Genomic DNA, 27227 nt, shown 5'->3' with positions numbered 1-27227 from the left:
CTGAATCAATGCCTGGCCAATATACGGCAGATCGTGCGAGTTGTTTCATTCGTTGAATGCCGAAATGACCTAGGTGCAGTATCTTCAAGACTTGATCTTGAAGAGTTTTGGGGACGACAACACGTGAACCATAGAACAAGCATTTGCCTGAAACTGAGAGAGCTTCGGAAAGTTTTTGGAATTCCCGTATCTCGTCATTATTGTCGGATTCGACCCAACCATCTCGAACATTGCGAATAACTGCAGCGATGACAGGATCTTTGCTCGACTCGCGGACCAGGATATTCGGATCATGCATATTGATTTGACGACTAACGGTTTTCACCGCACAAATCATTAAATTTTCTTCACTACTTTCCTCCCCATCGAAAATGCGATCATGGTCAACCGGTAATCGACTGAGTGCGTCAGCGTTGCCGTGTTCAGCTGTCTTACGAAACTCGATTTCGTAATTGTATTGGCTAAGAATTAAAGCCCATCGAGCCAGTCTATTTGCTGCCATAGCTGGAGTAGCCTTTGTTGGACCAAATAGAGCCAGTAGTGGTTTATGATCAGTGACGATGGTAAAACGACGACCAAAAAGAAATTGATGAAACTTTTTTAAGCCAAAAATTATTGCCAATGCTTCTTTGTGAATTTGACTGTAGCGACGTTGACAATCAGTCAAAATCTTCGATACATTTGCAATTGGACGTTCAGAGCCATCTGCTAATCGATGAAACAATATGGCACCAATACCAACTTCTGAAGCGTCTGTTGCCATTCCTAACGGTTTCGAAGGATCGAAGTGAGTAAGAACTGAATCAGATGATAACAACTGTTTCACAGCTTCAAAAGCTGACTGTTGTTCGGATGTCCACTGCCATGGCACATCTTTCTTAATTAGACGATAGAGCGGGTCTAATGTCATAGACAAATTTGGAGGAAGAAATTTGCCGTAAAACTGTACTTGACCAAGAAAAGATCGCAGCGTATTAACGTCCTTAGGAACTGGCATAGCCAAAACAGCATCAACTTTGTTACCTTTAGCAATACCTTCCGAAGATATTATATGACCAAGATATTTGATCGAAGGACTAGCGAAAATACATTTTTCTAGACGACAGCGTAGTCCGTTTTTGCTTAGTCGTTGTAGAAGACCACGCAAGTTGGAAATGTGATCGGCTGCGTTGTTGCCACTGACGAGAATATCATCGAGATAGACAGCTACACCAGGTAGATCACTTGTTAATTTATCCATTGTCTCTTGAAAGTACCCCGGTGCTGAAGTGATTCCAAATGGAAGACGTAGCTGAAGAAGTACACCAGTATGTGTACTAAGAGCCAGTCGTCTCTGAGAAATTGGACCCAAACGAATTTGATTATAAGCGTCAGCCAGGTCAATTTTTGTGTATCCATAACCGCCACGCAGTTTACGCAACAGGTCTTCTGGCAACGGCATTGGGTAGCGATGAGGTTCTAGCTGAGGATTAATGGAGACTGAATAGTCGCCACAAATTCGAATCTTTCATTTTGTTTATCCCGGAAGCGCGGTCTTTTGAATAGGAACCACAGGTGTACCTTCGTCGTTGAATTGAGTACGTTTCCAAACACCATGCTTGATACCAGCTTCGTAAGCGTCAACCAGATCTTCTTGAATAGCGAAAGGTACAGGTCTTGGACGGCAGAAGATAGGCTTGTAGTCAGGCTTGAATTTTATTTCAAGTTCAAAGTCTTTCAAACAACCCAATTCTGGTTTAAACAGGTCTGGAAACTCAGAACATAGAATTCTGCACCTTCGTTGGAGATCTGTGTCAGGTTTGAGATGCTCAAAGACCTTAGCAACAGTACTCTTGGATGATTTCTTAATCTTTTCATCAACTGAAAGATTAAGTAGTCGAATACCCGATCGGCCAATAAGATTTAGTCCAGGAACAGAAGTTACGTGGAACCAGATCTTGCAACAGGTTGTTGGAGCTTTAACTGATAATTCAACTTTCCCTAGTATCGGAAGTTGATGCTTGCTTGCTGACTCGAATTGTAAATCCGACGATTGAAGATGTGGTTTACCCAAACTTTGCCATAAAGTATGGGTGATGAAATTGGCTGGAGCTCCAGTATCGAGTTCGAATCTTATCGAATGCCCATTGATTTGGAGATTTTGTGTAATTTCATCATCAACATTGATTTGGTTGACTTGGCGAAGTGCTTTAGTCTGTCCATAAATGAATATAGGCTTGACCGTCTTTCGGGATTCAGCTTTTTTCTTGAAACAAACTGCTTCAATGTGACCATTTTTACCACAAAAATTACATTCGGCGTCCTTGAAACGGCAATTTTTGCGTTCATGGGTCGATTTGCCACAACTTCTACAAGCGGTTGACTCAGTCTGAGATTTGTTTTGTCGAGGAGCTGAGGATTTGTATTCCGATTTATGTTGCCCCAACTTATTGATTGGGAGAGACATCAGAGACTTTGAGGGACCAACGGCAGTTTCCTTGGCTACCTTGGCGGCCTCCTCGGTTTCGGTTGCTATTTCTACCGCCTTGGCGAAAGTTAGATCTTCATTTTTGCACTTGAAAAGAGCTTTGAGCACTGCTTCATTTTTAATAGAGCAGATAAAATGTGTTCGAAGAGCTTCATCCAGTGGATTTGTGATGTTAGCAAAGTCGCATGTTGCAGCCAATTGTCGAATTCGAGCAACCAGTTGTGGAATAGATTCACCTTGATTTCGACCAATGCTTGACCAAAATTTGAATCTTTCACGAACAAGAAATTTGGTTGGATTGTATTGTTCTTTCATGAATTGAGCAATTTGATCATACGAAAGATGGTTGATTGTCAAAGGAGTCTCTTGTTGGCTTGCAAGATTGCACAACTGTTTGTAGATGACTGGAGTTTGACAACTGAGAAAATAAGCAGCTTTGTTATTTCTTGTTATGCCCCGAGCTTTAGCGAATGTTTCGAATCTTTCCTGATAGTCTACCCATAATTCAGCTGTTGAATCAAAAGCAGCAAAATCTTGAGTGACCTTTGATTCATTGGCTTCAAGCAGTTTGACAATGGCGTCTTGTTGCTCTTTGATTTGTCGCTGTTGTTCGGCTAGTTGTCGTTGACTAGCTTCTTGCAGCTTCTGCATTTCTGCCAATATTGCTACCAGAGTAGCACCGTGTTTTTCTTCCATGAGTAGTTTTTAGAAAATAGAGAGATCTTCGTCGCCAAAAATCTGTTATGTTTCTTAACAGATCCAAAGAAAAGTTCGATTTCAGTAAAGCTTTTATTTTTGATTCAGTAATATCAATACAATAATATCACAAACTTAATATTTATAGTAAAATAGAAAGTTCCTAGAAAGATACAGAACATTCTGGAACGTTATTATATATCTAGAGGGTTCTATGGAAGATTCTCGAATGTTCTGTTGTATCTAGAAAGTTCTAGAATGGACCGTAACAAATTAAAAGTTTGAAATAGTTCAGCCCCAATAGGCATCCATCTTTCTACAAAACATTGGGCTGAAAACTAGAGCGTAACGAATTTTTTTATTCATCTTTGAAAATACTTCAACTTTCAATCCCTTTGTTTTGTAGAGTGACTGATGCCTATTAAAGTACATAGATATATGAAATTCAAATTTCTTCAGTAAACTTATATTTTGAGAAACTGGGTATCCACTTGTTTTATAATGCTGTTTTACTCTAATACAGCCATAAAAAGTGTTTTACAATAATTGCACCATATAGCATAATCCCAGCCAGCCAAACAAGTCGGGACCCACACGGGTCCCACGTTAGTTAAAGTATGGGTCCCGCACGGGAATCCCAGTCGGGACCCACAAGGTTTTGTCCAGGGGGCCCGCACGGGAACCGCAAGGGATTATTTTTGGAAGGGGCCCGCATGGGAACTGCTTGGGATGTGACCCACAGAGACCGTTTGTTAAGCTTAACTTGTGCATCTTGGGACCAATCTACGACCTGTATGACCACACGCATGAGTATCACCGCATGGCAATCCTCAAATGTATTTGAAGCTTAGTAAACCTCGCATACTTTATACTTTAATTAATAGTCGAATATATATTGAATTCTAACTATATTTCTGATAATAAAGAATCTGAAGATGTTACAGATACTTTTTTTTTTCGGCTGTCTTGGCCCCGGTCTCGGGCGTTAGCGAACCACCTGCGCAATTCGCCTTCGATCTCCTTTTGGGTTGCATTAGTCGTTAATGCATTTCTTTTAACTGCACCTAAACGCACAAAGAAGAATTACACAGAATTATATATATATATATATATATATATATATATATATATATATATATATATATATATATATATATATATATATATATATATATATATATATATATATATATATATATATATATATATATATATATATATATTAGGGTGGCCCTTATTTTTGAAGTTTTAAAATATCATTGTCTGACCCCTCAGATGAGTTCCAATATATAAAAAAATAATTCAGGCCAAATGTGAGCAGGATTGAACAATATTTAGAGGTGGCTCAACTTAGCTTTAGTTTTGTGAGAATACCAAAATCGGCGAAAAAAATGTCAGGTTCTTTTCAATAAATGATTTTGAATATTAAATGAATAAATATATTTCAATCAATAATTTGAACTAGATATCATGTTTCAATAATGTACTAATCTAAAAAATAATTAAATATAAAATTATAATAAATATAAAGGTAATAACGCATAAAAAAATGTTCTTCAATATATCTAAATAAATAATTTATAATTTTCCTCAGTAATTTTATTAATTCATAATTTTCTTCAGTCATTTTTTTCAGTAAACAAAACTAAACATGTAATATAATTTAATATTAGCACCTATTGGGCATCTTATATAATATTTAAATAAATCTTGTGCTAGTTCTTTGTAGCCATCTTGTATTATAAATTTCTTCTTCTACTGTTGTTTGTTAATTAATCAAAATAAAATTTCTATTTAATAGTTATCAATAATCACAGATATTAGCAGTCAGCAAAGGTTAGTATGTCAATTTAATTATAAAATATATTATGTTATATATATAATTATATGAGGGAGTCTGTATGACTGTAGATTTCGTTTTGTATTATTGCATGGCATGTCAATGGCATGTGAAATTTTGTAATTTGTTTATGCCAAAAATTGCATAGTTTAATATTATGTTATAATATTATGATGATTAGTATAAATCTGTTTGGCATTTTCAGATGGCATTGCGTTCACAAATTTATCTTGTTAGCCCTGCTGAAAGAATTGAAGGTAGTAAATTGCCATCAGGGAAGCAGGTTCTTGGTCACTTTCTACATCTCCACAATGTTTTGAAAGAGGATATTCGAAAGGCTGCAACCCACGCTATTGAGAAAGTTGAAGATTTCTGGTTTCGAGCTAAAATTCCAACCAGGCATCATCAAGATTCCATCAAAAAGCTTGAGCAATTATTCTTCGAGTGGAAAAGTCTAAAGAAAAACAAGAGCCGCAAGACCGAGACTCAACAAACAAATGAAACCGCATTTTCAGCCGCAATAGAAGAACTGTTCGACATTGCACATGCTGACGCCATGGAGCTAATTGAGAATCAAGAAGATAAGGTCTTTCTGGAATCTCAAAGAAAAAAGGGACGACCTGGCTGCATGGGCGGAATCGATAAGGTTCTGCTTCAACAACAAAAAAAGCAGAATGCGAGAAAGCAGATATTGCAAAAGAGAGTACATCGATCTCAACTTGATAAAAACACCTTGCTAGATAAAGCTGTGTTGGAGAGCAGCAGCGCTGATTCAGAAGAAAGTCAGTCTGAACCTGAAGATGAGGATCCAGTTCTAAGCACAAGTACTGTTACTCCTTCTTCTTCATCACGAAAGCGAGGACGCCAAAGTGTTGTTTCACCACAGCTGGCATCTATGCTTGATAGAAATAAAATGAGCGACAGGGCTGCTATGATGGTCATCGTTGAGGCTTCGAGGGCTCTTCGACAAGACGCTGAATCACTCGCTTTGAATAGATCAACCATCCAACGACTCCGTCGGAAACACCGACAGCAAATTGCCTCCGGAATCATTCAACATTTCAAGCCAAATACTGCTCTTACAGTACACTGGGATGGCAAGCTGATGCAAGATCTGACTGGAAAAGAGAAGGTGGATAGGTTGCCCATTCTTGTCACAACAATGGGGAAGACAAAGCTTTTGGATATTCCAAAGATTCCTGCAGGTAATACATAATGGTATAATATATAATGGTATAATATATATGCCTACTTTTATTTTAGTTAAATGTTTTTATAAATTTCGAAATCATTTATTATTATGAAATGTGAATGTGAAATCATGTCAGACAAACTTTAATAAAGACTACTATAAATTACTTTTTAGGCACTGGACAAGACGAGGCCAAAGCAGTCTATGATGCTATCCGAAAATGGGAGCTGGAAAACTTTGTCCATGGTATGTGTTTCGATACAACCTCTTCCAACACCGGTCGGCTGTCTGGCGCTTGCGTTCTTCTCGAACAGCTACTAGGGCGGCCTCTACTGCACTTTGGTTGTTGACATCACATCATGGAACTGGTATTGGCTGCTGCTTTTTGTGTCTGTATGGGACCCAGTAAAGCTCCGGAAATACTCGTTTTCAAACGATTTCAAGCACAGTGGTCATCCTTTGACCAGGAAAGTTATGAAGATGCCTTTTCGGATGATGTTGCCTCAGCTGAACTCTCCGAAGTCAAACATGTAATCATTGTTTTCTGTGAACAGCAGCTGCAAGATCATCAGCCACGAGATGACTATCGCGAGCTGCTCAAACTGATGCTCATCTTTTTAGGAAGAAAGCCTACAGATTGGAAGAATTTTCGAGCGCCTGGGTCAATGCATCAAGCTCGATGGATGGCGAAAGCCATTTACAGTATAAAGGTTTGGCTGTTTCGATCACAGTTTAAGCTGACCTTGCGAGAGTCTCGTGGCCTCCTACGTGTGAACATATTTCTTGCAAAGGTTTATATCACGTTCTGGTTTTTGGCGCCTCTGGCTTACAAAGCCGCTAGGAATGATCTACAACTTATTCAACAACTCCAGGCTTACCCTGATCAAGATATTGGTGCCGCAACATCACGCAAGCTTGCGGGCCATCTTTGGTACCTGTCAGAAGATTTGATCCTTTTCAGCCTCTTCGATCCAGAAGTGGATTTCACTACGAAACGCGAAATTGTTAAAAGATCATTAGAACAGGAAGGAGAAGAAGTACCTTTGAAACGTGTCGTGGTGGACTTGGCGACAGTACAACAAAAGACGCTTCCTGATTTTGTCTCAAAAAGAAGCAGAAACCTGTTTTCTATTCTGGGCATGCCAGATGGATTCCTGGCCGAAGATCCTGAATCATGGAACAGGAGAGATGACTTCAAGGTTGCAGAGGCAATCGTGAAATCCCAGGCAGTAACAAACGACCATGCAGAACGAGGAGTTGCCTTGATCCAAGATGCAACAAAGTCTGGCCGATTTAAAAGCGAAGAACAGCTGCAATATGCTCTGCAGGTTATCGAACAGAACCGGGCAAACTTTCCGAATGTGAAAAAATCCACCTTACTTCACAATTAACTAGTTCAACTAAGTGAAGATGTGTAACTTTGTGTATTCTATTGTTTCTGTGTTTGTCTCTGTAATTAAGAACTGTTTTTAGTAGTTAGAATTAATTTTCTGTATGAAACTGATGGCAAAATGTGCTGAATTCTGTCACAGACATCAAAAATTCGTATATGAGAAAACTTTGACGGCGTTGAGCCACCTCTAAATATTAATATTTTTTTATGAAACTTTACACATAATTTTTTTGTATGAAATGGAACCATTTAAAATGGTCAGACTTAACATTGCTCTTATTTAATTTTTTATCATCATATAAGGGCCACCCTAATATATATATATATATATATATATATATATATATATATATATATATATATATATATATATATATATATATATATATATATATATATATATATATATATATATATATATATATATATATATATAGACACACACACACACACACACACACACACACACACACACACACACACACACACACACACGTTTTGATTTGACCGTTTAGATTAAGTGCTGAAAATTTCCATACCGCAGTTGCTGGTATGAAATTTTTTTAATAAAGTTTGTGTATTAATACACAAACTTTATTAAAAAAATTTCACAAGACAAAACTCACAGAAAAAACATTTTTTAAATTACACGTCTCAAGATTATTAAATGAATAGCATAACATACCACAGACAACTTCAAATATTTCCAGTTTGGAAAAACAAACTTTTCGAGATTGCCCAGAAAGATTACACAGTCTTCCAAGGTAATTAGAGAGAATGAATTTCATCATTCTTTTAATGGCATCATTTAATGAGCTTCCACCAATATTGGATACAATACAAGTCTGAAAAAAGTATTAAGTTGAATTAAATTAGTAAATGATTGAATTATGTATGTACTCTTTTACAGCCAATTACATTTGCTAATGTAACATTTTTCGAAGACTTTGAGGTAACACATATGATTAGGCTTTTAAGTATAGGTGGAGTAGTGGTAGAGCATCCACCTTGTAAATACAAGGTTTGCGTTTCAATCCCACCATTCTCCACCTCAGGAAGAATTACACTCATTTTGTTTCTCCATGCAGCAATTTTGTGACAAGGCTTGTGTGTCAAAATTAAGAGTTGAGAGACTGTTAATAAAAAATGAGTGGCCCCCATAACTACAGTGGCCCTTCAGCCTAGATTTACAAACTCCTCATTAAAATTGGGGGTTTAACCTCAAAGCTTTCCATCTCCTAGGAGATGGAAAACTTTTATACCTTACCACAGCTAAATTAACTAAGTACCTTACCACAGCTAAAGAACCTCACCTGGGCCAATATAGGATCAGTTTAACATCATGACCAGGACATGGGTTAGGTTGTAATTATAAAACATTTAGTTTACACATCACTTATTTATTTCATAAAACATAAAATAAACCATGAAGTTATGAAAAATAATATTGTTAAACATGGAAAATAAAATACTCACCAGTGTTCTCTTTATTGATTGATCTTTTAGATGCTCCTCCAAATCAATAATATCTTTGATATTAGAAAGGGGAAAGTGAATGTCATTTGGCAACTCATTATCATTTTCCAACTGAGGTGTATTTAATTTTCGCATAATAGATTGTAACATTACAGAATGAGTCTTTTGAGTTTCTTTTACTTCTTCAAGAGTTGTTAATAACTTCTGCATAAGAACAGCTAAATCATATTTAAAAATTTTCTATACAATGCAGTCAAAAACTCAATTTCAAAATCTAAGTTATAATCTCACTATTTCAATAATTTGAATTACTTCAATTTTTTTTTTTAAAATTAGTAATCATGGAACTCAGCAACTTTAAAAAACAAGCTTACTTGAGTTTATTGAATTTAACACCTGAGCTGATGTTTCCATTATATTTTTTGAATGACTGGGTAACATATCAGGTTGTATTACATTAGACTGGTGATCAGAGGTACTGGATTGTGGTAGGTGTTTTAATACAGACACATTTTGAGACAAAGATGAGCGTGAGCTTGATTGTATTGCCCTTAAGTGTTGAGGTGGTGTTGGTTTTGTAACCGTAGAGATGCTTGTATTTCTGAAACAACAAGATAACAAAATAGGTATAAATGTACTAGATTTACCAACTATATTCACATTTAAAACTATTACTACGGCAATCCATCTATTAAAGAACCAAGAACCACACCTGCCATCTATTAAAAAACCTTCATATCTGAAAATATGAAGTGATAAAAATAACAAAAACCATTCTATTAATACTATCTTATTTATTTATAATTTTTTGGTGTCTCATGATCTTAGATAAACAATTTAGAACTTTATAGATTTAATTTTTTTACGTAATCAATCTGTTTTCTTGATAAGATTCTTCAATTTCATCATCAGCAACATCATTTTCATAGTCAAAAGAATGTTTTCTTTTTCTAAACAAAAGTGACAATTATTATTTTCAAATATTATAAATTAAACTAAAATTTTTTATTAATTGATTTTATTATTGAAACAATAGACAGCAAGCTAAAAATAATTTGAATGAAAAATTCTAAAATGATCTGTAAATCAGAAAACAATTTTTCTACAGTTAAAATTAAATTTAAAAAATTAATATATATTTACATTTATTTTAACTCTGAACATGAGTGAAACAAATTATACTGGAATTCTCTAACCTAATTTTTTGTGTTTCCAAATTTCTACAGTTATTATAATCATCTGTGTCATAGTCAACATTAGATGTGTCTTCAGCCTGTTTTGTTTTTTCATTTGCGCTTTTAAGAGTGTCTAGAACAAATTATATTTTGTGTACATTTCATTGATTACATGCAATGTCCGTGAAATATTTTACACATCAATAGCTAAGTGTTATGCTCTAAACAATTATTTTTTCTTTGCAAACATGAGTGCTCTAAATGTTTTAGAAATGGGAGAAAAGAGTGCTCTCATTTCTACTATTGCAAAACCATTTTATTAATGACTAATCCAGAGTCCCTTAAGGAGCTCTAAAAATCTTATTAAGAGAGAAAGACAGGATTTCAGAGAAGGATCTCTAAAAACAAAAATAGTACTAACTTGCAGTTCCAAGAATTCGCACTTTGTATAAAAGCCAGTGTTCTTCTGGGTTACTGCATATTTTTTTGGCATTTGACACTTTACTTGCTGCTTTTACTGGTGGATAGTAAAAATTTAATGCAGTTTTATCTTTAATTAAACTTTTAACATTCTGTTTATTTCCATCAACCATCCACTTCATTGGCAAAAAATCAATCTCTTTAGTCTCAACATATTCAACAATTGCATACATTTTAGTATAGCAAAATCAAAACTGCATCAGCTGAAATTTAGTAATCAATATTAATAGTCATGTAGTCATAATACTCACCATTCTTTAAATATTTTATAATCAAATAAAAATATTACAAATTAATATTGCAACTAAACTTATCAAAATAAAATTTTTTTAATATTTGTTTATCTATGGAGTAACAACTTGTACATTCATAAATTCTAAACAAAAAAAATCACTCAAAGCACCACCAAAAGAAAGTGTAATATTAAAGTTGTATAAGTAATAAATTATTTTCTTTTTTAAACTATAGAAATTTTAAATTGACTTGAAAAAAGTATTTTAAAAGTTAAGATAAATGCAACTGTGGTAAAGCCACAAATCCTTGTTTAAATGGAAGTAGAAGATACTTTGTCAGCAAACTAGCAACAGGAAAAGTTTGTCTAATTCCAGTAAGCTTGGTCACAAAATATATTGAAAGAGAAATTGAACTAACTGGATCTGAAAAAAATAGTTCAGCATCTTCAAATTCTTCAAACACAACTAAAGCATTATTGGGTTCAGCAACGGTAGAATTGTGCAAAATATTCTTTACAATTCCTAACTTACTTTCAATCTGAAAGCAATTGTCTCCAATGGATGTGGAGATAAAATACCTAGGTCCATGGTATTGTTTGAACTGAAAATAAGAACGATAATCAACAGGTATAGGACCATCTAAATGAGTTCTCTTCAACATTGGCTCTTTCTTATTGGAAGTGTTGTCATTGATGTTGCAGTGCCCTTCAATAATTCGGCGTACTATTTGACCAGTTGGATTTTGAGGCTTATGAACTAATTTTTTTAATCTCCCAAGGTAACTTTCATATTGAAACGCAGATACATTATCAAGAACACCATAATGTTTAGCATCACTGGGCAAATGTATTAAAGAGTGAATATTATACACAAGTTGATTTTCACCATACAACTTAGAAAATGAAAACACAAAGTATTTTAAGAGTTGTTCAGCATAGGCAATATTTTTTGACAATAAATTTGGGCTCAGCAATATCCGTATGGCAACAGACAAATCAAGGAAGTTTGGATATATTGTGTCTTTTAAAATAGTTTTTAAGACAACAGGCCCAGTGTACAATAAAAATTGTCTTAATTCAGTGGCTTTCCATTTTTTATATTCTAAAAGAGATCGTGGTTTTCTTGAAAACTCTCTGGAGATGTGTTTACGTATAATTGCTAAGTTGTTAGATATCATAGATAATTGTAACTGAGATAGCTTACAATCCCCACGTGGTCCATGAATCCATTGAAATAAAAGCCTGCGCATCACACCTAAACACACAAGATGCATATATTCCAAAGGAAATTCTGTAACCATACCACAACCTAACTGCTCCAATGGTGAAGAACCTACATGATGGTCAGAATAATGACGCTCAGTAAAGGTTAGGTCTGTAATTGGTGGTGCTTCTAAATTGGGCAGTGTTACTTTGTTACACCATTTTCCACGCTGCATGCATCTCTCACATGAGTTATAAGCAGAGTGAGGCCTAATACATTTAATAAAAACCCTTGCTGGTGCATCACATATTACAGCATCAATCTTCACTATGTAAGTTTTACCATTAAATAGAAAACCATGTTGCTTTAAACTCTTCATTCCTGAAACAAAATCATTCAGATATTCATCAAGAGGTGTAGGTTTTTTCGTACTACTGTAAATTGCAATGGGAAAAGGTCCACTTAATGGACACTCTTTCAGTGAACCAAGAATTGGCCAAAGTGAAACTGAATTGCTATTAAACAGTGGTATACCATCAATATTAATATGAATATGCAAAAGGTCAACTATAGAATCAGGCTGATTTAATTTTAAAATATTAAGTAACCAATACTGCACCCCAAAGTAATAATATTCTCCACCAGCAATATACTTAATATCTACAGTTCGCTGAGTGCTTAAAAGAGTTCTTGAGTCATTAGAAAGATTGGAGTGTAATGGACTCAATATGTGCAATAAACTTTTTAAAGCTGAGTGTGATACACTGTAAGTTATTGCCCAATCTCGCAACTAATTTTTTAGTGTACAGTCATTGCAGTTATAATTATCGTTGACATCATCACTTTTTTTATTTTCATCAATTTCATCAGTTTTCCAATCGTCCCTACTATAATCAAAATCAACATCAGATTTATTATCAATACTATCAGAAAACTTTTCTGAAAACTCGCTTTGAGAATTTAACCTATCAAAAATAGTTATAGATTCATTTTGCATTTCATGAACATTTGCATTCTGATCAAATTTTTTTCTTGATTTACTAAAACTTATATCATCCACAGTTCTATCTAACATGAAAATACTAGCACAATTCTCATTTTTCATACATAGCTCTGTAAGTATTATTGAAACCTTTGAATTGATTCTTCTTCGTTTTGTTCTATCTGAACACAACTTGAAATCATCATTAGATGTTGCCATTATAAAGATTAACTTAACTTAATATTTTCTGATTAGAACTGCTGTTTAAAAAAATAGAGCATAAATAAAAAACAAAAGAACACACCACAATTCTTTTAAAAACAAAAGTATTTAAAACACACTATGCTATCAAAATACATACAGGAATTGAAAGATTAAGAAATTAATGATTTTATATTGAACTGGTCTATTCTTAAAACAGCACCTGCATATAATGATATTTCCAAAAGATGTATACTATGCTTGAAAGAAAATATTGACACAAGCAAATCCAAGAATGTTTATTAAATAAAAAATTGGAATTAATATCTAATTATAGACAAAAAAATTCAGTTTTTTTTGAAAAACATTAAAAACAAAAAAACCTATAAAATAATAACAGTCCCATTAAAAATATAAAAATACAGAAACTAACACTTCTAAAGAATTTATTAAGTAATGGCTTACAATAGTGTCAACATATTACAAATGTTTGACAAATTACAGTAATTGAGACATTATTGACATGTCTTAACTACTATTTATATATATAAATATAAATATATATATATATATATATATATATATATATATATATATATATATATATATATATATATATATATATATATATATATATATATATATATATATATAGAGAGAGAGAGAGAGAGAGAGAGAGAGAGAGAGAGAGAGAGAGAGAAATGATATATACATTTCTGTTTCATACCTGAATTGATCAAACATTATTCATTTGTGTTGCATCAGATAATCTGTTACATGTTTCATTAGATGATTATGGTTATCTGATGACACATACAACAGATTATAATCAGATATATTTGGTGAAACACGAATGTTCGATTACAAATTGTAAACATCTTTTATCAGATTATCTGACAGATTCTAAAAAGAATTTAATTCGTATACAATGATTATTATAGTGAGTACATAATTTATACAAAAATAGAAAGTATTATAAAAAATTTCCTATATAAATAAATCTATATATAAGTACACAAACTAAATTCACAACATTTAAAATTGCTTTCAGTCGCTAATAAATGTTTAAGAAAAATGAAATGAAGTTGTTGTTTATTTGCGTCATAATGCATTATCGTTTGGGATATCAACACGGGTCCCGCATTGAAACCCACGTAAAAACCTCACTGAACCCAGGCTGGGCAACCCACACCAGCCCAGACAAATACGGCGCGGGACCCGAGTGTCGTGGTTTGCTGGGATGAAAGTGATTGTTACTAAGGATACCACAAACCTGTCCGGAGAGCCTCAAAACATAAAAGTGATGCTCAAAAAGTAAAACTAATTGCGTTTGATAGCCCATATATCGATGTTTAAAAAATAAAAAAATTTAAATCATCTGCCTACGTCCAAGGAAAAAAAAATGACTTTGAATTTTTTCATGTTATTGGCTCCTTTCCTAAAGTTATAAGGAAGAAAAGATGATACTTGTTTATGAATAACTATAAAATTTGATAGATAATCACTAGAAAAAAAGAAAATTTGATAAAAAATAACCGTATAAAATAAACAAAAAGAAACTAGATTGCTTTTATTGCTAATCCATTTTAAATTGCATAACCCTAGGGGTATCTTTACCTGCTAATTCGCTTTCTTTTAAAAGTCAAGTGTTTTAAACGTTTTTTTAAGCCCATATTTTTTGAATAGCTTTGTCCATTTTATTGCTTAGTACTTAATGTTACAGTGTTGCATATTTATGTCATTTAAAAGTGAAATAAGGAAGCTTTAAAAACATAAATTTTTTTTATTAGTTGCTGACAATAAAATAAGTGTTTTATCAAATGAAAACACAAACAAGTACTTTTTGTAATTTTAACTTTGCTTGGACTCTTTCAAAATGCCCAATACAGCCAAATCTCACGAAGAGTGTAGAAAAACAGTGTGTGTTGTATGTATGAAAAAATGCAATTCACAATTTTCTGGTGTAGCCTTTGAGAGGTTCAAAAACATTTTTTCAGCAGACATTGACTTTTTGGACTCTAGAGTTCCAACTGGAATGTGTGGAACGTGTTGAAATCAACTTGGTTGAAAGAGGAGTATCTGTCAAGCTGCCTGCTCTTTACAATTTTCAAACTATCAATGTCAACTACCCACTGTAACTGCCTGATTTGCCAAGTTGGTAAGCTGAAGCTGACTGAAAAACATCCTTTGGATAATTCTACAACTTCAAATCCCACAAATCCCCTGAAAAGATGTTCAGATTGTTTGTCATCACTAGGGAAAGGCTTACCTCATAAATGCAACTCTACTTCTTTGAACTTAAACCTTAGAGAAATTTCAACAGAAAACAAAGAAGTTTTTGAACAGATAGCCTCTGCAACTATCAAAGGTCATCAAAGGTCAAGAATCATCATCAGGTGGGACAATCAGGCTGTCAGTGACTGAGGGAGGTCGTCCATTACCTGTTACCCTCGGTAATTTAAATTTTGTATCTTTCCTGTTTTTAATGGTCCCATTTGGTCTGTTCTAAGATTACATTTCATAACAAGGTTTTTTAAAATTTGTCTTTAGGAGCATCATGTTCAAAATCAACAACTGCAGAAAAGTATAAGTTAAGTGCCCAAGACCTGGTGCAAATTCAGCAAGCTACAGGCATGTCTAATATTGGAGTCAAAAAACTTTCAACAACACTAAATTTGGTTTCCAAACCGCCTCTTTTTGAGCCAAACTATCGTGCAAATTTTCATGAAGCAGGGTTGCAACTTGCAAATTTTTTAACAAAAAATACAATTGCATCATCAGGCAAAAAAATCCCACACAAAGAGTACATAGTTGTTTACTGCAAAAATCTCTCTGACTTTCTAGCAGAAATTTCACTTAAGAGACAACTTCAAGCAGGTCATCTCATAAAAGTTGGGATTGATGAAGGTCGAGGCTTCCTAAAGCTTACAGTAAGTCTTTAAAGAATGAATGATGAAGATGATTCAAGCAGTCCATCTTCAAAAAAAATTGTCACCTCTCGAGCTCTAAAAGACAGTGGAGTTAAAAAGCAATTTCTAATTGCAGTTGCAGAGGATCTACATGAGAGTTACAGCAACATCAAAAACTTTACTGAGCTTGTTCAACCTGAAAATGTAGACTTTGTGGTTTCTTGCGACTTGAAAGTTGCTAACATTTTATGTGGTTTGCAATGTCACTCTAGCTCACATCCATGCCTATACTGTGATAGTGAAGCAAAGAACTTAGCTGAAAAAGGTGTGCTCAGGACGCTGTCTGATCTTCAAAATTGTTACACAGACTTTCTTTCAAAAGGTGGTGACACTATTAGGGCAAAGTTTTTTAACAATGTTGTCCATAAACCGCTTCTAAAAGCTGATTCAAGCAAATTCATTTTCGAACTAATTCCCCCAATGGAACTTCATCTGCTTATTGGGATAGTAAATCACTTGTTCAAAGCACTTAAAGAAGAATTGCCAGAAGCAGATGAGTGGGCAAAAAGACTCAATATCACAATCCAACCATATCATGGCGGACAATTTGCTGGCAATGATTGCCAAAAACTCCTGAAAAATATTGAAGTGATAGATTAGCTCTTTGAGAATCTAGATTCATCAGTTTTGGCCATCATTGATGCATTCAAAAAATTTAGTGCTGTTGTTACAACCTGCTTTGGAAACTTCCTTGACAAGGAATATGAATAAAAAATCGAAGATTTTCGGACATCTTTTTTAAGTCTAGGATTTGTAAGTGTGACCCAAAAGTGCACATCGTTTTTTTCACATTGATGATTTTATTAGAATGAAGAAAAAATCCCTTGGTCCTTTCAGTGAACAATCTTTAGAAGCTCTTCATCACGATTTTTCTGTTCAGTGGCAAAGATACAAACATTCAAAATTACATCCACAATATGGAAATTGGCTTGAAAGATGTGTGGTTGAATACAATAGCAAGCACATTTAGGTAAAATATATCTGTTGCATCTTTAATGAACATTGAAACCTTGCTACTTTAGAATAAGTGTTTTTGACAAAAAAAAAATCAACTAAGAAAATAGCTATGGATTTATTTAAACTGACTAAAAAATTTATTTATGAGATTAAATCTTTTTAAATATTTATTTGTTTAACCTGTGTGTAATTGTAATTTGTAAAAAAAACCCACAGTAAATAAAACCTATGATATTTAGAATTTTGAAACAGCCATTGCCAAAGTTTAATTATAGACACTACTTGAATAGTTTTTTTATTTTGCGACAATGTTTTAAGTTTAGAAATGATTCAAATTCAAAGAAAAAATGGTAATCAAAGAAATCTTTTCCATTAAAAGAAAGGTCAAAATTACTGACAAGTTCAAAGTAACAATGATTTCCTACACATTGACTGATGGCTTAATTTTTTATTTTTAAAGCCTCTTGTATAGACTACACATATCAATAATAGTAATATAAGTTTTATTATTTATTTCTTATTTTTGAGTGTGTCTTTTGTGGTTTGAGGCTCTCCGGGCGATAAAGCAAGGAACAAAAAAATCCAAAAAATCAAAGTCGTTTTTTTTTCTTGGACGTAGCCAGATGATTTCAATTTTTTTATTTTTTGAAACATGGATGTATGGGCTACCAAACCCAATTGGTTTTATTTTTTGAGCAAGACTTTTATGTTTTGAGGCTCTCAGGGCAGGCGTGTCCAGTGCTGGCTAGGTTGTGATACAAGCCTTTTTGTCGATCTGGTGATATGATAAGACATTTTAGATAAGTTAAATTGTTATTGATTTATTTACTAATAATACCGTGTTAAGGGTTGCTTAGAGCTAGTAAAGTTAATATTATGAGAATATTTTAAAGGCACGGTTTAAAGTAAAATTACCTTCTTTATCTCCCAAATGAATAAAAAAAGAATTCTTTTTTTCTACAAATTTTTTTCCGCTACAGAAATAAATTTATATCAAAAAACTATTTTATGCGCAAGCCTCATAATTTTAATTCCTTTGTAACTTGCGCCACGGAAATAAATTTATGGGGGAAAAAAATTGTACAAAGCTGGCTTTCGAAAAAGATACATACACGATTGTAGAAGCCCTTCGGAAGTGGAAACATTATTTGACCGAACGCCATTTTACTTTAGTAACCGACCAACAAGCTGTTTTTTATATGTTTTATCAGAACCATCGAGGCAAAATTAAAAACGATATTGTACTGAACTTGGTTGCTACAGTTACGACAGACATTAACGACCTGGTAAGTAGAACCAAGCAGCTGATTGTTTAACACGTTCCTCGTGCTCTGCTTTACTGACTCAAAAATTATCAAACAATGAAAACTAAATTTGTTGGTATATAAGTGACAATAAAGTAAAATTAGAAGACTTTCATCATGCTCCCTGACACCCAGACATCTCAAAAATGAACCATTTGTTAGCAGTCGAAACTTACCATACACCATAGAAGAGATTAAAAGTCTCGTAAACCAGTGCATTACCTGCTGCGAACTGAAACCTCAATTTCACAAATCACCCAGTACTCATCTTAAAAAAGCAACCCAACCATTCCAGCGCCTGAACATAGATTTTAAAGGCCTACTTCCAACATCAACAAAAAAATTGTTATATCTTTACAATTGTGAGGCGGGTATTTTTTTGAGTATATTTTCTTTAAATGTATATAAATGTGTAGACGGGAATTTCTTTACGAGGAATGGGATGGGGGTTTGTATTTACGGAGGATAGGGTGTATAGATGTAGGGATGCCTCTTTGGTTCTGTGTAATGGTAGCACTCTGACTTGTGCTATAAGGCGCGCTTACTTTTCTTGGCGCGTGATATATTTCTTCCCTATTTTCTTTATGAATAACAAATCTTTTTTTCGTTATTAACAAATAATATATTCTCCACTTTAAACTATATAAAAAAAAACTGTTTCTTACAAATTCTTCTGTTCCTTCTTTTATCGTTTATCATGTAACCAACTATAAATTTCCCTACCCTAAATGCCCACCCGTATATCCCTTATGACTATAACTTGTCTTCCCCACTTTAAACAATTTTCGTAACTTTCTCAAAGCCTTCTCGTAACCTATCTCTTAGGTTCTTTCTCCTCTTCTCTCCACTTCTTCCCTTTCGCTTGCCAATTCTCTTGCCCCCCTTGCCAACTCCATCTTACTCTTTTCGGGTTTCTCGTTTTTATATTTGTTGCTTTGTTTTTGGGCGTTGGCGTCTTTTCATTTTCATTAGATAGCGTCTAAAATATTAATGGTTGATTTTGGGTGTTTTGATTGTTATGAATAGCATCTTGGTTAATTAGATTTAGCTTCCTCACACAATTATTGACGAATACTTACGATTCCCATTTGCTTTTGCTTGCCCTGACATTCCTTCCTCTTCGGTAATAAAGTGTTTTAAGAACATGTTCTCTTTATTTGACATGCCTGCTTATGTTCATTCTGACAGAGGCAGCTCCCAAATATAAGAGGAGCTACATACTCTCCTTCATACTAGAGACATTGCAATGAGCAGAATAACACCTAAAAATCCCAGAGGAAGGGGGCAAGTTGTGAGCTTTATTGGAATGATATGGAAATCAATAACATTTGCTCTCAAATCGAAGAATCCACCTTTCGAAAACTAGGAAATTGTGTCACAAGATGCCTTACATTCAATACGTCTATTACTCTGTACAGCAATAAATGCAGCACCACACGAAAGGTTCTGCAATTTTCCACGAAGATCTACAAACGGAAAATCTATGCCAACCTGGTTACTAGAACAATCAAAATTATTTGTAAAGAAAAACTTTCAATCTAGCAAATACGAACCCCTAGTAAAAGAAACCGATTTAGTAGAAGCAGAACCACAGTACGCCCACATTAAATATCCAAACGGACGAGAATGAACTGTAGCAATTAGAGATTTAGCACCGTTAGAGGAGATAAAAAAAAAAACCCTCATCCTAATCCTGAAATTGCTGACAAAAAGGATACCATTCACTCAGAGCATACCCTAAAATTTAATAAACCACTAACTACAGATAAAGAAAACATGCTTGATACGGAATCTAAAATGGAAACTCATCCAGAATTACAACCTAGCCCTTTTCCCAGACGTTCTCAACGAATCTCGAGAACGCCCCAAAGGTATAGATTTTAGGAGAATTAATGATATTGATTGTTATAATTATATTTTAGGAGAATTAATTACACTGAATGTTGTAAATTATAACTATTATTAGTTTATAACTTTCTTGAGAAATATTATAATTGTTGCATTATTAACTACCAATTACTTTTATATTTTATTTATCTACGTTATTTGATAGTTAAAACCTTTGGAGTTAAGAGGTGTTTTTATTTCTAGTCCACATTACCCAAAGTTAGTCTAGTCCACTGCGGAGTTCTCGTTCACCTCCGCACAGTGGTCAAGAAATGTCACTTTTAAGGCAAAAATCTGTAATAAATTTTCACTATTGAAATTAGAAAAAAAAAAATATTTCAAAACATCGTGAGCACAAAGTGGGCAAACCTGGGTAAATATTTTCCTGGTCGATCGCAGTTTTATTTTTTAACAATTTATTTAAAAGAGTATTTAAGAAGCGGTAAATTGTATTTTTTGTATATTTTTTTACATTTTAAATTATTTATGCTCACCTTCTATATTTCATAACAATATTCAAAGTGGTCTGCATATCTGTGACGTTGGTAAGAGTCATCATGTACCAAAGTTTGTAGACTAAGTTTTGCCTGAAAAAATCTAATTTTATTCAATATTTGAACTTCAAAACCTACTTAGACAAACTTTTTTTAAAATACGGACCTTGGAAATTTAAATCTTGTCTTCGCATAACATATATAATTTAATTTTAAGATATATAAAATACAATATATATATATATATATATATATATATATATATATATATATATATATATATATATATATATATATATATATATATATATATATATATATATATATATATATATATATATATATATATATATATATATATATATATATATATTGTATTTATAGCATGGTCCTGGACCACTGTGATCCGTGTTATTAGATATACAGGGAGTCAAAAGACTGCCGTAAAACTATTGCCTCCACGTGAAAATTCGCTTTCCTTTACCTCGTGGTGATCGATAGAAGAGCAACAAAGCATGGCTAAGTCAAAAGCAATAGCTGCCACTGAGAAAATTGTCAAGGTTAAAAAATCTAAAATACCAGTCAAAGAAAGCTCCAGTGAAGATAGTAGCAGTGATGAAGATGTTCAAGTTCAAAAGGGGAAAGTGACCCAAAAAGGAAAAGAAAGTAAAATAGATTATGAACAGTTCTATTAACCCTTTCATGCGCTGGGTTGTTTTATAACAACAAATTAATCTAATCTTCCCCAATTCAAATGGTGCATTCTAACTGATTGAAAATAATATTGCTATAAAAATGAGAGTTGAAAAAAGCTGTAGTAAAAGTCATAGTACAATTCATAGTACCGCTGTCACTTAGTAGATGATTTTTTATGGGTTATGTTAGTTATGGAAAAACAATTGGTGTATGAAAGGGTTAATTAACGTATGTAAATGTTACAGGTTGCATGATAATGTCATGTAATATATTTTAGTTTTTAGTAAAAATATGGTTGCTGAAGTATAATTTTAATAACTATATATTACTTTTTATAAATAAGTGTATTGAAATAGCATGCTGTAGTAATTTCTCTCCTTTTTATAAATTTCATAGTTAGAAAAATATCAATTTAAAATACCCCATAATTTGAACATTTTTTAGTAAAGAAAGCCCTTGCGAAGAAAGAGTCAAGCTCTGAAGAGTCAAGCGATGAGAATTTAAAGACTAAAACTGCACCTATAAAAAATGGTGGTGTGTTAAATTTTCTTATAAATTGTTTGCTTTTATAATTGGTAAAGTTGATAAATATTTTACTAAAATTTATTTTAACTTGTTTGTGAAACTTGTAAATGACATTTTTAAAAATAAGATTACTTTTTTACTTAAAAGAATAATTATCTTGTGAGTTTACCAATTAGTTTTAACTTTTTAAGCTAATAAAAAAGCTAAAGATTCAAGTTCTGAAGAATCCAGTGAAGATGAAGAAGCAGTCAAACCAAAAACAACAAAAAGTGCTCCTGTCAAAGCACCAGTTAAGAAGGATTCAAGTTCTGAAGAATCCAGTGAAGAAGAAAAAGTAAAAAAAACAACAAAAAGTGCTCCTGTCAAAGCATCAGTTAAGAAAGACTCAAGCTCTGAAGAATCCAGTGAAGAAGAAGCTGTCAAAGCTGCTGCAAAAAAAGTTGCTCCTGTCAAAGCAGTCACTAAAAAAGAATCAAGCTCTGAAGAGTCAAGCAGTGAGGAGGAGGCTAAACCTGCAGCAGTTAAAAAAGGTTTGCAGTGCATTTAATGGTTAATGAGAAAATTTTAGTTAAAATTCTAATTAGAGGGTTCAAGATAACATAAATTGTGTACATATGTTTTATATGCATAAACACATGAAAGTATAGTGGCGAAACAATAAAGTAGGGTTAGGGGTTTCAGCAAGTGCTAAAAAGAATTTGACATTTGAATTAATGTATCAATGAAATGTTAAATATTTGTAAATAGTTCTAATAAATTAATCTCAAACATTGATTAATATTGTTAATACTTTAATGTTTTTAAAAGTAAGAACTTCCATAAAGGGTTTTACAAAAAGATCATGTTATTAAATCTAAATGTCATTTTACTCTGGTTTAAATCTATGAATGTTATGCTTATCTTTGGTAAAAGATCAGAAACAATCTAAAACTACTATTTTTACCATTCTAAAACTAAAAGAATTTTATGCAAAATTTTATATTGTAGCCCTATATTGACTGAAAATAAGTTATTCATATATTAAAAACACATTAAACCCAGACTTAATGGATTTATCAATGTTGAACTTTTTTTTTCTTTTTTTTTCTTTTTCTCTCTCTCTCTTCTCCTTTAGAAAGAGCTAAAAAGACATTGATAAATACATGAAGCTTTTCTCTTTCCTTTTCTTTTTGTTTGTTTTTTTTGTTTAAAGAAAGAAAGTGCTTGCAGATCTTTTACAATTTTTTAAATTTCAATGAAATAGTTTTCACAAGACATAACCTTAATTGTTCTTTCTCTTCAAAGTTACATTGATTTATTGTATACTGACACTTATTGAAATATAAAATGTTTGAGATTTTGCTTTTTGATTGGACTGGTAAAGTTATTAAAGCTTCATTGTTTTTAATTTTGTCTAGCTACTCTTAAAAAAAATCAAGTTAAAAAAGAATCTAGTTCAGAAGAATCTTCTGATGAAGAAGTAAAACCTGTTTCTACTCAGAAAGGTGACTTTTTATGAAATATTTTTCCTCGATTTTATTACCTTTTTTTTTTTATAGTACTTACTCTCTGCAATAAAAACCTCAACTCCTAATTGGGTCTTGAAACTTTTCTTTTCTGTTTTTTTTTTTTTTTTGTTTGTTTTTTTTTTTTGTTTTTTTTTGTTTTTTTTTAAATAAAATGAAGTTATGTTTTATGCAATGACCTAGTTTCATAAACTTTTCTTTTCTTTTCTTTTTTGTTAAGTTAATGAGTTGTTTTAATTAAAGTTGTCCCTAAAAAAGCTGCAAAGAAGGAGTCAAGTGAAGAAGATACAAAATCTGCTCCTGCTAAAAAAGGTTTTCTTTTAAATATATTCTGTAACATTTATTACTGCTATGGCTGTTTAAATTCCAAAATAATATGGAAATTAAAAATAGCTTTAAAATGTTTGGCTCAGTTTGTCTTTTCACTCTCATTTTAAAACTGCTTTAAAACTGAGATTTATAATTCAACAATTAGTAGCTACAGCTGCTTCAAAGAAGGTACCTGCTAAGAAGGAATCCAGCTCTGAGGAATCTAGTGAAGAAGAGGAAAAGCAAAAAGCTGCTCCTGTTAAGAAAGGTTATTGTTTAGAGAATATTTTTAAAGATTGCAATATTGATTTTTCAAAATTTTGTTATATTATCGGGATTTTACCGTTTATTTAATAATATACAAAAACTGTGGCTTATTAAAGAGTATATGAGGACAAAGTTTTGAATAAATTTCAAGCACAGGTTAAAAACCAAGATGAGAAATAATTATAGGAACAGCTATAAATAGCCAACATAATGAATGTCAAACTTTTTTTATAAAACATAAATTTAAAATAGGCATTGCAGTTTGGTCATTTGATTTCAATGATGAAAATAATAAATGTTATACATTTAAAAGTCAGGGTTTTGGTGTGATGTACATTTGAATGTAAAATTGTTATAATTGGTTTTAATTGAATAGCAACTCTGCAATCTTTTGAAACAAAATAGGTTTACAAGTTAAAGCAATTTTTCTTCTGAAATCTTGTAAAACTTTGTCTAAATATACAATTTTTTATATAGAAATTTCTATTTTAATTTTTATTAATTGTAAAAAGTTGAATAACCAAGCTGCAATACCTAATTTAAAAATCAGAAATTGAAGTCATGAAAGAAATACAAGAGAATATCACTAAAGCCTTTTTTTAAGGTTCCTGTGGTTGTTAGTGTTCAGCATTTCTTTGATCTATGTAAGATGAGTTTTTATGCTTTTATTTTAAAAACAGTATTTATTGTTTAGCTGTTTCCAAAAAGGTAGCTGCTAAAGAATCTAGCTCTGAAGACTCAAGTTCTGAAGAAGATGAAAATCCTAAAGCTGTTAACAAAAAAGGTCACTTTAAATTCTGAAAGATGTTGTTTTAGCCATTGAAAATTGTTTAGTGGATTTAGAATTGTATTTAAAGTAAGTTATTTTATCTTTAATTAGCTGTCAAGCAAAATGCAGAATCTGATGAATCTTCAACTGATGAAGAAGAATCAGTTCCAAAGAAAGGTTACCTTAAATCACTTTATGCATCAAATTTTTGATACAGTTTTTAGCATTATTGTTTGAAGTATTATACTTGTGTTTTTAGTAGCAAAGAAAGATGAATCAAGCAGTTCAGAAGAAGAAATGGAGACTGAAGCTGCTCCCATTTCTAAAAAGCGAAAAGCTGACGATGATAACAATAACAAATCTAAAACTCCAGCTAAAAAAGCAAAAGAATCTGCTAGCGTTTTTATTGGTGGTTTATCATTCAGTACTGAAGAATCCTCTTTAAAATCTTTTCTTACAAGTAATGGCCTAAAACCTTCAAGTGTGCGAATTATATCTCGTGATGGTCAATCAAAAGGTTTTGGTTATGCTGATTTTGATTCTAAAGAGGAAGCGGAAAAGTGTATTGAACTTACGGGATCAGAGTTAGATGGGAGGTCTATTCGTTGCGACAATGCTGATAGTAAACCTACTACTCCTGGAAGTGGTCGGGGTGGTTCTGCAAGGGGAGGGCGTAAATCCGATCGTGGCAGAGGTGGGTTTGGATCCGGTGGCAGAGGTGGTGGTGGTAATTTTGACAATGATACACCTACTAAGCTATTGATGGTTAAAAACTTATCTTATCAGACGGATAATGACAGTCTAGCGTCAGCTTTTTCCGACGCAACCGACGCGCGTGTCGTAAAAGACCGTGAAACAGGAAAGTCTAGAGGTTTTGCATTCGTTGAATATAATGATGTTGAAAGCGCTACCAAAGCCAAAAATGCGATGAATCAAAAAGACTTGGATGGTCGAAACATTAACATCGTTTTTGCTGCTCCCAAAGAAAGTTTTGGTGGGGGTGGTCGTGGAAGCGATAGAGGACGTGGAAAAAGAGGAGGACGTGGTGGCGGTAGAGGCCGTGGTTCCCCATCTGTAGGAAACAAAGGGTCTATTCAAAAGTTTGAGGGTTCGAAATTAACTTTTAATGATGACTCAGAATAATTGGTCAGTGAAAATATAAAGACATAACTCGTGAGTCCTAGATATGCTCGCATAATGAATATATATGGTGCTTTGATATTACATATCATATGAAGGTCTCTGTTCGATTGGATTGGGGCTATTCCAGCTTCTACCTAATTTGTTTAGAACTGACATAACTAAAAAATGGAATAAACGTTGAGGAATTTTATACGAATATAATGGAGTTTCTTAAAATGCTTGTTGCGTTAAGTGTGTTGTACTGGTTTATACATTTTAAATAGCTTTAGTTTACAACTAGCATATTAATTAGCTAAGCAAAGATTTCTGTGAATTATTATCATTACATTAACCTAAAATGAAAAAAATATCCTAAATTTTTATCCTCCGTTCTTAACCTGCGTCGGTGTATGTTGTTGTCGGTCTCAAAGTTAATGAATTAATATAATCTTAAGTTTTCGAGGAACTCATAGGCGTGTATTAACTTTCCAAAGCTTATCTTTGGACCGATATCTCAGATACTATTATTTACAAAGGCTATTATTTTTAACAAAGCACTTCTAATGCGGCTGGGTTTTTTTAACCCTTAATGACCCCAGGTATCAGATCTCATACACAAATTTTAAACCACTGTATTTTTTATATGGAAGCTTGTTTTTATCTGAAAACACCCATTGTTACAAATTTGAGAAGTGAATTTTCGATTTTGTACAATTAGTACTTTTCATTCAGGTAGCTTTTTCAGTTAGTAAACATTTGAAAACAGCATTTGCGAGGAGTGGTTCACGTGGTGTTTACCAAGTGTTGTTTTTATATCCATTTCATATTGGTTTTATAAACTTTGTGCTGTTTTTTACTCTTTTTTTTAGAATTCAGGTGCAGGAAAACTTTATAAACTATTTCATGCTTTTTGGTTATCAAATGTGCATAACATTTGCTATTTGCATTTGTATGTATCAAATTCGATACAATGGCCGTTTAAGTATGAAAGCTTTTTTAAAAAAGTTCTAACTTTTATTTTTATTCATTTAAACAAATATATAAAAAAAGTTTTATTGTATATTTGTTTAGATGAATAAAAGTAA

At 32.8% G+C, this 27227-nt stretch overlaps 4 protein-coding genes and 1 pseudogene across 7 annotated transcripts; 2 read left to right on the top strand and 3 right to left on the bottom strand.

Annotated features, from left to right (window-relative positions):
- Positions 1-4058: 4058 nt before the first annotated feature.
- LOC149890324 (uncharacterized) lies at positions 4059-14141 on the bottom strand. 3 transcript variants are annotated; one of them, XM_090084400.1, is made up of 8 exons: positions 14066-14141; positions 10661-10922; positions 10261-10372; positions 9931-10014; positions 9439-9665; positions 9065-9282; positions 8274-8433; positions 4059-4227 (listed from the first exon to the last, which is right to left on the bottom strand). In XM_090084400.1, the coding sequence occupies exons 2-8, from the start codon at positions 10890-10892 to the stop codon at positions 4070-4072; spliced, it is 1191 nt and encodes a 396-aa protein (XP_089940526.1). In that variant the 5' UTR covers positions 10893-10922; positions 14066-14141; the 3' UTR covers positions 4059-4069. The 3 variants fall into 3 exon arrangements, with proteins under 3 accessions (XP_089940526.1, XP_089940525.1, XP_089940527.1); XM_090084399.1 differs by lacking the exon at positions 14066-14141 and having other exon boundaries at positions 10661-11055; XM_090084401.1 differs by lacking the exons at positions 8274-8433; positions 14066-14141 and having other exon boundaries at positions 10661-12552.
- Positions 5127-7777, top strand: LOC145181682 (uncharacterized; annotated as a pseudogene).
- LOC149890326 (uncharacterized) lies at positions 11168-12534 on the bottom strand. The gene has a single exon (XM_090084395.1). The coding sequence runs from the start codon at positions 12532-12534 to the stop codon at positions 11224-11226; it is 1311 nt and encodes a 436-aa protein (XP_089940521.1). The 3' UTR covers positions 11168-11223.
- On the bottom strand, positions 12946-13356 carry LOC149890325 (uncharacterized). Its single transcript, XM_090084403.1, has one exon. The coding sequence runs from the start codon at positions 13354-13356 to the stop codon at positions 12946-12948; it is 411 nt and encodes a 136-aa protein (XP_089940529.1).
- A 7251-nt stretch (positions 14142-21392) lies between the features above and the next one.
- Positions 21393-26379, top strand: LOC149890323 (uncharacterized). 2 transcript variants are annotated; one of them, XM_090084398.1, is made up of 9 exons: positions 21393-21615; positions 22090-22179; positions 22362-22700; positions 23568-23654; positions 23919-23987; positions 24151-24252; positions 24946-25035; positions 25132-25197; positions 25283-26379. In XM_090084398.1, the coding sequence occupies exons 1-9, from the start codon at positions 21465-21467 to the stop codon at positions 26161-26163; spliced, it is 1875 nt and encodes a 624-aa protein (XP_089940524.1). In that variant the 5' UTR covers positions 21393-21464; the 3' UTR covers positions 26164-26379. The 2 variants fall into 2 exon arrangements, with proteins under 2 accessions (XP_089940524.1, XP_089940522.1); XM_090084396.1 differs by having other exon boundaries at positions 25280-26379.
- Positions 26380-27227: the final 848 nt, after the last annotated feature.

Source organism: Hydra viridissima, unplaced genomic scaffold (genome assembly GCF_058129835.1).
Source record: "Hydra viridissima isolate aposymbiotic clone 2 unplaced genomic scaffold, HvirCarnegie_v1 scaffold_4, whole genome shotgun sequence".
NCBI classification, from domain to species: Eukaryota; Metazoa; Cnidaria; class Hydrozoa; order Anthoathecata; family Hydridae; genus Hydra; species Hydra viridissima.
This window is presented reverse-complemented; position numbering and strand designations above follow the sequence as displayed.

Bases quoted from the DNA above. Each gene is read 5' to 3' on its own strand.
- LOC149890326 (XM_090084395.1), bottom strand. From the start codon at position 12,534: ATGAAGAGTTTAAAGCAACATGGTTTTCTATTTAATGGTAAAACTTAC.
- LOC149890324 (XM_090084400.1), bottom strand. From the start codon at position 10,892: ATGTATGCAATTGTTGAATATGTTGAGACTAAAGAGATTGATTTTTTG. The intron at 8,434-9,064 runs GTGAGTATTTTA...TACTTTTTTCAG, and splicing joins AATCAATAAAGAGAACACTG to ACTTGTATTGTATCCAATAT. The intron at 4,228-8,273 runs GTATGTTATGCT...TTGTGCGTTTAG, and splicing joins AATATTTGAAGTTGTCTGTG to GTGCAGTTAAAAGAAATGCA.
- LOC149890323 (XM_090084396.1), top strand. From the start codon at position 21,465: ATGGCTAAGTCAAAAGCAATAGCTGCCACTGAGAAAATTGTCAAGGTT. The intron at 22,180-22,361 runs GTGTGTTAAATT...TAACTTTTTAAG, and splicing joins TGCACCTATAAAAAATGGTG to CTAATAAAAAAGCTAAAGAT. The intron at 23,988-24,150 runs GTTTTCTTTTAA...TTCAACAATTAG, and splicing joins ATCTGCTCCTGCTAAAAAAG to TAGCTACAGCTGCTTCAAAG.
- LOC149890325 (XM_090084403.1), bottom strand. From the start codon at position 13,356: ATGGCAACATCTAATGATGATTTCAAGTTGTGTTCAGATAGAACAAAA.